Source organism: Sinocyclocheilus anshuiensis, unplaced genomic scaffold (assembly GCF_001515605.1).
Source record: "Sinocyclocheilus anshuiensis isolate Anshui unplaced genomic scaffold, SAMN03320099.WGS_v1.1 scaffold1014, whole genome shotgun sequence".
In the NCBI taxonomy this organism is placed as follows: domain Eukaryota; kingdom Metazoa; phylum Chordata; class Actinopteri; order Cypriniformes; family Cyprinidae; genus Sinocyclocheilus; species Sinocyclocheilus anshuiensis.
In genome coordinates, this window is record NW_015540943.1 from 455,152 (window position 1) to 468,300 (window position 13,149).

Sequence of the window (13,149 nt, forward strand, 5' to 3'; positions counted from 1 at the left end):
CCAGAATACTCGCCTGCCGTGCCTCCAGAATATCCTGTCAATCATCTGTGACTCCACCCCCTCGTCATATGAGTCGCAGGGTCCTAAACTCACCAGCTCGAAATATATATTTTATGGACTGACAAAATATAACAAATATATAAACAATTAAGTACATTAATTATGAATTTAATAAAATACGATTAAATAATTGCATAATTAATTAAATATGTCACGAAATTCAAGTTTTCAAATATTTATCATATTCAAATTACCCTCAATTTTTATTTATCAATTCAAATATTTATCATATTGGTGATAAATAACTTATTTATCACCCTAAATCCTAGTACATCCCTACAACTTTATTTTATTTTATTATATTCCTATTCTATCTATAGCACACCTGTGCATACAATTTATTAATTTTTTGTGGTTTATATTTATGCATGTGTATTTTATTCACATCTTATTTTTATTATCTGTGTGTTGTTGTTGTCTCCGTGTACTGGAAGCTTGTGACACTATAACAAATTCCTTATATGTGCAAACATACTTGGCAATAAAGCTTTTTCTGATTCTGATTCTGATTCTGATTCTAAATATGAACAATAAAGACTGTTACCTCCGTTTGAACCATGTGCAGAAAACATTGCTTCTTTCAATATGCTGATAGAAAGACCACTATTTAAAACATTGATATCACTGCACAACAGGGTTTTTAAGAAAGTCAACACAGTTCAATTTTTCTATACTTAAAAGACTTAGTATTTTAATTTCAACAAAATTTAGCAAAATTAATGCTTACATTTTTTATAAAAATAATGGTGGGTTCATGCAAATTGGCTGATATTACTAATAAAAAGTTCTATCATTTGCTTTATGTTTACTTCATAAGGTGTTTTAAGTATTATAAAGTACACAATCACAGTTCATAAGTAATGTTGCCAAATACTCCAATGTACATTACATCCTGTCCATTACTTTCAGTTGCATACAGTTCCATCCAGGTATTCACTAGGTTTTACAAAACAACATATATACACATAAAAAATTACAAAGTGTGATGATATATATATGACCTCAATGTATACCATTATGACATGACAAGAAGCTCCTATGAAACAGTGAGCTTATAATGACCTGACACAATAACAGTAATTCTATGTAACAATGTTCTGGTCTGATGAACCATATTATCCATACCTAGGCATGTTTACTTTGAGTATAATATATTACTTTCTAATGTTGATACTACTTGAATGTTGTCCTTTAAGTGTGTAAATAATGCAAATACAAATATATGTATTAGATCCAGGAAATAACAGCATCTGATCAATAAATCTACAAATTAACACAATTTCATGACCAAAACCTTTCCATTTTGCAAGGATATGGATATCTCCTCTAACACTTTTTGGAGCAATACACACATTTAACTTTCCAAAAGTACTGGAAGCATAACTTCAGATTGTGGTCTCCTGGTCTGGGTTTTCGCTGCATTTTACAATAGCTGAAGATACATTCCCATTGCCAGAAGAAACACCATTGTCATCCTGTTCTTGAGCTTTTAACTGGTTCTTTAGTGCAAGCTTCTTTTCGCGATGAGACAGTCTGTTGTACAGGATTCCCCACAACACATAGGATAAGGAATACAGGCCATAAATAAGACCCAAGAAAGCATTTCTGTAGGGCAAAAAAGAAAGACTTTATTTTTTATCAATCTTTATATCTGTGAAAGTTTTTGTATGTAGTTTTGTAGACTTTATGACTACAAACTGTCAACATGGCGGTAATGAAATCTTTTCTAGAACAAAGGGTTAAAAATGTTGTAGAATTGCAGAAATTTCCATTTTTGAGCTGATGGTGGCGCTAGTGGGTGCCTGAGGATTATAATTCGGAGGATTATTCTGGTCATTCAAAACAGTTTCACAACAACAAACACACTAGGGTGTCATACACCTTTGGTGTTTTGCAAATTTATGACCAAAATGCCATAAGGAAACATACATGTAATCAGAAATAGACTTCAGATAACCTTTGCTATCATGTGCCTGTCCAATATTTTTCATCAAACACTAAGAAATAAGATAAAGCTATTCACTAATTGTATTGTAATTGCTAGCTGCAAACAGTTCATATTCATGGCTAGTTACCATGAATGTGAATGTTTTCAGAAGGATCAAGCATGACAACAGTGGTTGTCACTGTAGCATTTTGCCAAATTAAATTTAAGGACATGTAATTTTTTCCAATGTTACAATACATAAATATTGTGGCTCTGTGGTTTTATACAGACACTACTCTTTGTTTTAGTTTTTTTGTGGACCATCTAGCCAATGATTGGAAAAGTGTGTATGAAAATGCTGAATTTCTGCCAGTCTAAGTTAACTAACCTGAAGGCACCAGAATCATAGATACGACACGCTCCTCTCCCTCCACATTGTTTTGTGCCCCATTTCAGACAGGTCCTGTCAATCAAGGCTCCGAAATAAATAGGAGGGGGAATGCCACCTAGAAAAGTTTCTCAGATCAGCTAAAGATACTTTTTTTTATCTGTTGTTTAATAATCTTGTGTTGAGAATGAAAGAAATCTTCTTACCCAGTGTCCGAACAATCAAAATATAAATACCAAGAGCCAAAGACTTTAGTTCTGGATTTATGGTTCTAAGAAAAAAACAGTCATGAGGAAATGTATTCATTTGTAAACCAAATATTAAATTGTTTTTTTCGTATTCAGTTCTAAAACAAAGATACCATATCACAGAATTTCATTTAAATTTGTGCCCCTGGCCCTAACGGGTTGGTTAATTTCAAACAGTATATACAAGTCTATACCAATAAAGAAACATATTTTTGTATCATGAGGACCCACATACTGTATTACACAGTTTTCCTTAAAGACAATCTAGTCTCTAAAGGTGTCTATTGTTTTACTTTTGGGGAGATTTATTACCTGAGCAGAATAATGTAACCTGGTGTGGCCCCACAAGCCGAGAGAAAGGCACCAATGACTGTCACCGCCATGTAGAACTTAAACATGTAGTCACAATCACTCTTGCGAGAGCACTGGCCCAGCACTGATGACATGTTTGCAAATGGGAGCGGCGACTCTCCAATACAGGTGCAGTTGTGGAATACCTTTGAAAAGAATGAGATTATGTCAACTACTACAATACCAGCAAATGTAGTAGGGTCTAAATGTCCGAGACAGTACATATGAAATCTGGGACTTTTTTTGTTTGTTGGTTTGTTTGTTTTATTTAAACCTAGCAATAAACAGTTTTAGGATTTTGGACATGACAGTGAAGGACAAAGAAGACATTTAGGTTAAACAAATATTTAACACTGATTCTAGGTCACTAATCAAATATAAGCAAACCGTGTTCACTTTTTTATACAAAAGGTCAGATTTCACTGAAGCACACAACATGCTCTTTGGAACATTCTCAAATTATGCTGGCATTACATGGATCAACAGGTTTGCATAAACCGGTCCATGGCAGATCGAGAGCTGCTGTCAAAAGGGGGACATAGTAAATACCGAAAATTTTTGAAAATCAAATATATTTTTCAGTACAACATTTTATTCAAATTATTATTCTGACAACATAATTTAAGATTTAAAAAAAAAAGAAGAAAAAAAATTACACTGGTATTTTCACTAGTGGTCTCAGATTTGTGGACCCTATTTTTAGGATTTCATAATATAGAGTACACATAAAGCCTAAGATAGGGGAAAAAGCCCTCCTTAATAAGAACAACATCTATATACTGATAAACTGTAACACATTTACACTTGAGTTTAACATGTAGAGGATCATTATGCATCACCCAACATACTATTATGGTAATCAAAATGGAAATAATTAACAATTTAGTTCAAAAATGAAAATTATGAAAGATCCCTGGGGGCATCTTGGCCCAACTGTCATCTGACCTTACAGAACATTTTATCTAAATGCCAAATTAATCATAATAATTTTATGTTCGGAAAAGTTAACTAAATTGGTAAAATTGTGCATCTTGGCAAAACGCTTGTTTTGTTTACTGTGTGGAGACGTGCTGATATCGCGTTTGGTCTCGTTCTGTATTGCGTATCTTGTCAGTGTCTGCGATTGCTTGGCCATTTGTTGGGGAAAAAATAAGGAAAGTGTGTCCAGCTGAATTAATTTAGTATTCTGTTAGACGGGTATAAAAAAGCTTAGTTTACCGCGACAGCGGTCGCTAATTTATTATGTCTGTATAGGTATTCTATTAAGTTTTAGTTTTATTTAATTTGAGTTATTTTAATACTTCATTGAAACTTTGTTGTATGCATTTGTCATTTTTATTTAATTTATTTATTTTTAAAATGTGTATAAATAGTATTTATAAAGTTTTTGCTTTTCATTTTGGATCTGTTTTTAGTTGTTTTAATACTACAATTGATTGCTTCTGTTGTCCTCATTTGTAAGTCGCTTTGGATAAAAGTGTCTGCTAAATGACTACATAAATAAAAAAAATACATTTACTGAAATGTAATGTTTCATAATGACCAATAAAGTACAGAAGCATAGTTACAGAGAGATGTATCTGAAAAGCAAATAATTTCAACACTTTTTAACCTAAAAACATATCACAATATAGCAACAGTTACAATGCAGTGAGACTTTTAATTATTCCACTCAGTTTTAGGTGTGATGTGATGACTTTGTGTGTGTGTGTGTGTGTGTGTGTTTATTTACATTTACACCCACACCTGCATACATTTACTTAGCTATCTAAATGGGAACATTCCATGGAAGACTTCCGTTTAATTTTCTGTATTTTTAGTTATTTTATATTATTATTATTTTTTAAATGTTTTCCTATGGTCAGATGAAACTAAAAAATGTGCTTTTTAGCAGCAAACACTGGAAATGGGTTTGGTGCACACAGGGATAAAAAGTGTGTTCAGATAGATGGAATCGTGGATTCTATCAAACAGCAACAGATAAAAAATCAAAGCCTGACTGTCCCTGCTAGAAATCTTATAATGGGCCATGGTTGGATCTTCCATTAATACAGTGATCCAAAAAAAAAATAAAAAATTATAATAATATATATATAAAAGATCAAAAGGATTAACAATGCAGATTTATTTTCACAGACTTCTTTGTTTATATTTACCAAGGCTGTCAATAATTTTGGCCACAACTATATTGAGGTCTATTGGCAAAACTGATTCAGCAATAGTCATGTAGATGTCTGGAACGAATCTCTTACCATATCCCTGCCATCCCCAGTGGAGGTCTGGCAGCCAGCGAGGCAGGGGGAGGCATAGGTCAAGCCATTGCTGGCACATATGGGATCCCAGTGTTTGAGAGAGCAGGAGCAACCCGTATTACATGAAGAAATTAGTGTATTTTGCTGGTAGGACACCCGTGGAGCCCTGTTAGAAAGACATTGAATAATTAAACCACTTAAAATAAGTTTAATTACACTTTTTGAAGTTAGAAATGACTGTATGCTCCTTGGCTTACAAAAATCATTGTTGTACTCTCTTGGAGATCTGGGAGAACCCTAAGGCCATTTTAATGTCTCAAAAATACTTAACAAAAAACTGATCAAAACAATTATTTTCCTAATCCTATAAAAACTTTTGGTTTTGTCAGAAGAATACCAGTCAAAAGGTTTGGAATAAGCTAAACGTTTCTTTAAAACAAGTCTCTTATGTGCACCAAGGCTGTAATTATTTGATTATTATTTGATTTGATTACAATTTAAAAGAACAATTTTTCTTCTGTTGTAATATATTTAATTGATTAATTAAGCACGATGTGACACAAAGAAGTAATGGCTGCTGAAAATACAGCTTTGCCATCAGAGGAATAAATTATATTTTAAAAGATAAAAATAGAAAACGGTTATATTTGATAATATTACTATTTTACTGCATTTTTTATCAAATAAATGCAGCCTTTGTAAGCATAAGATACTTCCTTCAAAACATCAAGCAAAGCATTAATTATGATCACTTTTAACTGGTAGTGTATAAAAAGAATTTGCGGGAAAATAAGTTAATATATCAAAATTGTTATTTTTACACAAATAATTGGGGCCTCTGAGACCCAAACAGAACATGGTTAAAAGATGCAATTCCATTGACCACTCAAAGCTGCCAGAGAAAATGATGATAAACAACACAATGAACTGTAGTACTTGTTTACCCTTGATATGACACTGTAAGACCAGCCACTTGTGAGTTGTCACATTGCAGGAAATACTGAATAAGCAGCGAAGAGAAAGCCAGAAGAGACGTTCCAATGCAGATCTTGGTTGCTCCGAGAACATTCAATTTGAACTTCTTCATTATAAACCCACCAGTGATGATTCCCAAAGCCACAGCTGGTAGATTCATAATGCCTAGACAGACAAAAGATGATTACATTCATGATTGTTTGTTAATTTAAATAATTGATTTTATTAGATATTTATTTTAATTAGTTTTGAAGTAAAACATGTTACAACACAACATTTCATTTAATTAAATAAATAAATAAATACATAAATAAAGATTTTAAACATTCCATCGGCATATCATACATTTATCAATTGTATTGGACATTATTGCACCTTTTGAAGGGTAACAGGGCTGACGATTTTAATTTAACATTAAAATATTTGAAAAATGTGTGTTGCTGCAAAATTTTAACTTTCTATTATCTGTTGTTCCCTTTCAGTCAGTAACCTTCGACATTACGTAGACATATTGACATATGGGGATTCCCTTGGGAACACCAATCACCTCTGAGTAGTAAAAGAAAAGGCCAATGAACATTGGCGAGTGGAATTTGCTTGCCCAGCCACTTCCTTGTACACACGGGTATATAATATGGCAGCGTGCATCCACTTATTCAGATTTTTACTTTGGAGCCGAGCCGGTTGCAGCTGTGATAGCACAATTGTTCTTACAATTCCCCTCACAGAATGGGAAGCTCTCTTTCGCTGCAAAGGATCACTATTTACAACGCATTCAGCAGTGTTTTGCTGGTCGGAGCACAGTTAAGTGCTGCCACTAAGCCCTCCAAGCGGACAGCGAAGCAGCCCTGACAAGGGAAATCAAGAGATGGAGGGGATTGTTCTTTCCCAAGAGGTGGTGACAGCACCGCTCCTTCCCCCAGAATAGGGCTTTTGCTGCCTTTGTTTTCTGTTCTGATGAGCCAGCGGTACCCAAATTATCAATGAAAGAGCAGTTTCCTCCGTCTCTGGGTCATACTCGATGTAGTCAGGCAGCAATGTGACGTTTCCTCACTTCCAGCCCCGTCCTCCCCATTCACCACACGCCAAAAGCTCACACCTCAAAGACCAGGTAAGTGCTACTCCACTCTCACCCCCTCTACTCCAGGCCCCAGTGCTCCCTGTCGCTGCCCCTCCGCAGGTGCATCGGTTGTCCCTTTGGTGCCGCTTGTACAGAGTCTGGGAGCCTGGCTAGTGCTTCCCAGCCCGCCCCGTGTGGAGACTGCGGTCCTGCTGGCAAAGGACGCAATATAGCCTGTCCGTCCAGCCGAGATGAAGTCGGGGTTTTACGGCTTCTACTTCATTGTACCCAAGAAAGGTGGTGGGCTACAACTGATCTTGGATCTGCGAGTCTTGAAGCAGGCTCCGCACAAGCTCCCATTCAAGATGCTAATGCAGAACCACAAGGGTACGACCCCAAGATTTGTTTGCAGCGATCGACCAGAAGGATGCATACTTCTCAATCTTGCCTCAACACAGACCGTTTCTTCACTTTGCTTTCGAGGGTCAGGCGTACCAGTACAAAGTCCTCCCTTTTGGGATAACCCTTGCTTCCCACGTCTTCACCAAAGTAGCGGTGGGTGCCCTTGCCCCATTAAGGGAAATGGGCATCTATATTCTCAACTATATTGATGACTGGATCATTCTAGCTCACTCTTGAGATCTGTTTTGCAAGCACAGAGACCTGGTGCTCTGGCACCTTAGTCAGTTTGGGCTTCAGGTCAACTGGGAGAAGAGCAAGCTCTTCCCAGTGCAGAGCATCTCTTTTCTTCTGTATGGAACTGGACTCGGTCAACATGACGACGTGTCTCACAAACAAGCACACCCATTCAGTGCTGAACTGTCTGAACTCGTTCAGGGGGAAAACAGCGGTTCCACTGAAACAATTTCATAGGCTCCTAGGGGAAATAGCATCTGCAGCCACATTAACGTGGCTCAGATTGATGCATATGAGACTGTCTTCAGCACTGGCTACATGGACGAGTTCCATGATGGGCATGGCACCGTTATCCCCAGACTTATAACAAGTGTCCAGGCATGTTGTTGTTACAACAGATGCCTCCAGAACAGGCTAGGGAGCTGTGTGCAATGGGCAGCCAGCCTCGGGCTCCTGGACAAGACCTTGACTGCAGTGGCATATCAATTGCCTCGAGTTGCTGACAGTACTGCTGGCCCTGCGCCCATTTTGACCATTGTTTCAGGTCAAGCATGTGCATGTCCGGATGGACAACACTGCGACAGTTGCATACATCAACCACCAAGGCAGTGTACGCTCAAGTTGCATGTCGTAACTCGCCCGCCACCTCCTCCTCTGAAGTCAAATCATGTGCAAGATTAGGTAGGACGAGGAGCAGGTCTTGATGGTTGCGCCCTACTGGCCCACTCTGACCTGATTTTCGAACCTGATTCTCCTTGCGACACACTCTCTCTGGCGATTCCCCCTGAGGAAGGACCTTCTTTCTCAAGGGGAGGGCACAATTTGGCACGCGCATCCAGATCTTTGGAACCTCCACGTTTGGCTCCTGGATGGAACACGGAAGACTTAAGTGGTCTGTCACAGGCCGTGATAGCTACTAGCAATCAGGCCAGAGCCCCCTCTACCTGGCAGGCTTATGCCTTGATGTGGAGTCTGCTCATTGAGCAGTGTTCTTCTTGTCCAGAAGATGCCCGATCAGTGTTGTGCTTTCCTTTTTGCGCGAGAGGCTGGAGCAGAGGCTGTCCCCCTCCACCTTAAAAGTGTATGTTGGTGCTATCGCAGCACATCACAATGCAGTGGATGGTAGATCCATGGGAACAACGTGATCATCAGGTTTCTGAGAGGTGCGAGGAGGCTAAATTGCCCTAGGGTGTGTCTTGTCCTCTCTTGGGATCTCTTTGTGGTCCTTTCTGGAGTGTAGAGAGCTGTAGAGATCCTGTCTCTGAAGGCAGCACTTCTGACCATGCTTACCTCCATCAAGAGGGTAGGGGACCTATAGATATTTTCGGTCAGCAAAACATGCCTTGAATTTGGGCTGACTGACTCTTACGTTATCCTGAGACCCAGTCCTGGATACGTGCCCAAAGTTCCCACCACTCCTTTCCAGGATCAGGTGGTGAACTTACAAGCGCTGCCCTTGGAGGAGGCAGACCCTGCCTTTGTGTTGCTGTGTACTGTTCATGCTCTTTGCACTTACGTGGACTGCACACAGAGCTTTAGAAGCTCTGAGTAGCTCTTTGTCAGCTTTGGGGGTCAGCAAAAGGGAAAGGCTATCTCCAAACAGAGGTTATCTCCCGCTGATTAGTAGATGCCATCATCTTGGTTTACCAGTCACAATGCGAGCCATGCCCTTTAGGAGTGAGGGCTCACTCCACTCAGAGCATCACCTCCTTCTGAGTCTCTGCACTGGTAGTGGTTCCATCCCTCCTGAGGTAGGGCCAACCACAGAGACTTTTCCATGTGTAGTACTGCCCTGTCGGTCAGTCCATATATGTACTGTCTACATGTTACCTGCCTTTAGGCAGGATGTGGTCTCCATAGTGTCTTTCTCCGCATGACTTATGCACGCTTCCACAGTGTTATACAACTGGTCGCAGCTGTAGCAACATAACAAATGAAAAGAGCTGAAGCGTTCTCTTTTGTTGTTATTGTTGTTGTTGTTGTTGTTGTTGTGAAAAAGTCATAAACTCAGGCTAAAGGAACAGCAGCTCTTGCCACAACCCTGAACTACACTGCTGAATGGCCGGGATACAGTCTCAGCTCCTCAGCACAAACCTGAATGAGTGAATGCACGCTACCATCCTATATACTTGTGTATGGGGGAGTGGCTGGGCATGCAAATTCCACTCGCCAATGTTCAATGGCCTTTTCTTTTTCTACTCAGATGTGACTGGGATTTTCAAGGGAATCCTCATACATGAGTATGTCAATGTAATGTCTCCATTCCCTCCTTCAGGGAATGAGGGTGAAATGCTTAACTGAGACGTTCACTATATGCGATAATTGTAACAGGGTTGACATTTTAAAATGACAGCACATTAGCTACAATTATTTTTAAAAAGAGGAAAAAAGAAGGAGACTTCTTGTCATCAGCTTTTTTTAGTTGGCATCAGCAAATTTTTTGTGAAAGTCATTTTTTTACATATATGAATAAGAGGGACACAACTGGCACTTATGTTGTAGAAAGGCCTCACTACGTGTCTTTAGACAAACTGGAAATGTATATAACGCAGACAAAAATAAATGCAATAAATGTAAACCCACCTATCAAAAATATGGCCCTCGATGCTGACTGGCCATAAATTTGCTCCATAAACTTTGGCTTAAATGTGATCATTCCTATAAAACCACTGACTTGCACAAAAGCGGTGCATACAAAGAGCAGGTAAATCGTGTTGCTGAAGAGTTTTTTCAGTGATGGCAGAAAATCTAGAACATATCAAGAAGAAGCTTTACATAAATTCAAGGGTCATGTATGCTCAATATCTTGACCAAAACTTATGAATAAACATATTTAAAATGAATTATTTAATGAAATTAACACCTTTAGCCAGAACTGCCATGGAAGCTGGTTTGTTGGGAGCAGTACTGTGTTTGTTGTTATCAGGAATGAAACGGTCCTGCTCGCCCTCTAAAACATTCGATTTTTTCTCAGTTTCAGTCGCGCCCTGCTTTGGAAGAGACTTGGGAAAGAACCAAAAGGGAATTCCGGCCAGTAGCATCACTCCACCAGTTAACAAAAAGCCCAGCCACCAGGCACCAACCCAACGTGAGTCTTTGTAGTTGATGGTGATGGTAACTTAAAAAAAAAAAAAAACAGACATGTGCATTTTGTTCATTAATCAGTAAAAATAATTTATCATTTGAAATCCTCACAAACAGTATTATTTTTAAAAAGAGGAAAAAAGAAGGAGACTTCAACTTTTTTTAAATATGATAATGTCATTAAGCTATTTTTTATTTATTTATATAGTTTTTTTTTTATTTATTACAGTACTTAACAAAAAGCCCAGCCACCAGGCACCAACCCAACGTGAGTCTTTGTAGTTGATGGTGATGGTATCTTAAAAAAAAAAAAAAAAACAGACATGTGCATTTTGTTCATTAATCAGTAAAAATAATTTATCATTTGAAATCCTCACAAACAGTATGACCGAATACCCCTTATGTCAAAGGGTAACTGGGTCATCCAGCCAGTTATATAGAAGACTAGTTATCATAAAGTCATGTCATTCATTAACAATGATGATCTACATTGACTTCAGGTAATGATATGTTACTGCAGAGTTATGATATGATATGATATGTTATGACCTACTTAGTCGAAGTGAACTGAGCCAGTCGATTAGACTAAAAGACAAACATCCACTTTTCACATAATTCACATGCAACAAGTAACTATGACATAGTAAAACTGAAGGTACAATGGCTAAAGGTTGCTGAGAATTTTTTCTAGAAATGTGCAAAATATCATCATCATTTTGTGTTTTATATATTTTATTTTATAACCATGAAAAGTTAATCTTAGATCACCAATTTGGCCTAGGGATAATCATATGTATTATCAGTGTAGGGCAAAGAGCCGTTATCAGTTCAACAAAAATAGGATTGCAATCTTCACTGGTTGTAGAGGTCATTACCTAAGTCCACTGATCCTATGTCCACATAGAGCTTGGCACAGAATGATCCTAACATGAATCCAAACACGGGCCCCATTATTCCCAAAGTCTGTACGAGAGCTGAGGAGGGGAAAAATTCAATACAAAAATGCTGATTCACACTGACATCATCTTAATCAGAGAAAGAGTAGGAGGGTGAAGTCAAGAACATGCCCAAGTCATATTTCACACCAAAATCAAAAGACAGAATTTAAATTTTGCATAATATTTCTCAAATTTTCATTTTCAATTTTATTTTTATTTGTATTTTTTGTATTTCATTATGTTTATGACAATTAAGCCCCACCTCCCCCCACACACATCCTAATTCTCAATTCTTATCAACATGCTGAAAAAAATATATTACCATAGATTACCCCCCACACATATTACACCCAAAATTATTGGCGTTAGCGTAATGTACAACAATTAGTTACTGAAATAATGTAGAATAATAAAATTGCACAATATAAAAAGCATCACTCTATATATATTGTATATAGCATCACTATACATTTGTAATGAGAGTCACCACCTAGAATAATATAAGTTAACCAGTCTTTTCAAACTGCACATTATTTGTATGGTTTATTGTTTGTATGGTCATATTGTTTCAATTATTCAATTATCCTAAAAAAAATAGGCTTAGTTTTCTATATTACAAAAACTAATTCTAAATACATTATTTGGTTATTTTTTTATTGAAGAGTGTATAAAGTATACATATAAAAAGTATATAAAAATATACATTAAACTTATGTCATATATTTAAATATATTTAATGACACTTTTGTGACATTCAAAATGTATGAACTTTAAATGTAATATTAAATAACACACTACTGTTAAAATTATAATCAAGTACTTTGCATGTGCTTTAGTATGTTAAGAGAGTGAACTTTAAAGCATGACAAAACATTATTAAAACATTATGTTTTAAAATGTACTTTATAGTACACTTAAAGGGGTCATATGATGCGATTTCAATTTTTCCTTTCTCTTTGGAGTGTTACAAGCTCTTGGTGCATAAAGAAGATCTGTAAAGTTGCAAAGACTAAAGTCTCAAATCCAAAGAGGTATTCTTTATAAAAGTTAAGAGTCAGCCATGCCTACCTAAATCCAGCCTGGAGTCGTCACATGTCCTTCCGGACGCTCCTTTATCGAAATCGCCGGCCAAGCCGTTCTCAAGCCCGCCCGCCCGCCTCTGCTCACTCTAACCCTCCGGCCGTTCCTCACGCTAGCCCCCGGCCTCTGCTCACTGTAGGCCGCCGTGTG

General features: G+C 37.6%; 1 protein-coding gene across 1 annotated transcript in view; it reads right to left on the bottom strand.

Annotated features, from left to right (window-relative positions):
• Positions 1-799: 799 nt before the first annotated feature.
• The window catches only part of LOC107689720 (solute carrier organic anion transporter family member 1C1-like), a 24,169-nt gene continuing 11,819 nt past the window's right edge, over positions 800-13,149 (bottom strand). Inside the window, exons 7-15 of the mRNA XM_016487850.1 lie at positions 11,857-11,955; positions 10,761-11,015; positions 10,481-10,645; positions 6,171-6,366; positions 5,227-5,392; positions 2,936-3,120; positions 2,582-2,646; positions 2,376-2,493; positions 800-1,665 (exon numbers count right to left, since the gene is read on the bottom strand). Of these exons, the coding sequence (XP_016343336.1) occupies positions 1,446-1,665; positions 2,376-2,493; positions 2,582-2,646; positions 2,936-3,120; positions 5,227-5,392; positions 6,171-6,366; positions 10,481-10,645; positions 10,761-11,015; positions 11,857-11,955 (1,469 nt within the window). The 3' untranslated portion in view covers positions 800-1,445. The remainder of the gene's footprint in view (positions 1,666-2,375; positions 2,494-2,581; positions 2,647-2,935; positions 3,121-5,226; positions 5,393-6,170; positions 6,367-10,480; positions 10,646-10,760; positions 11,016-11,856; positions 11,956-13,149) is intronic.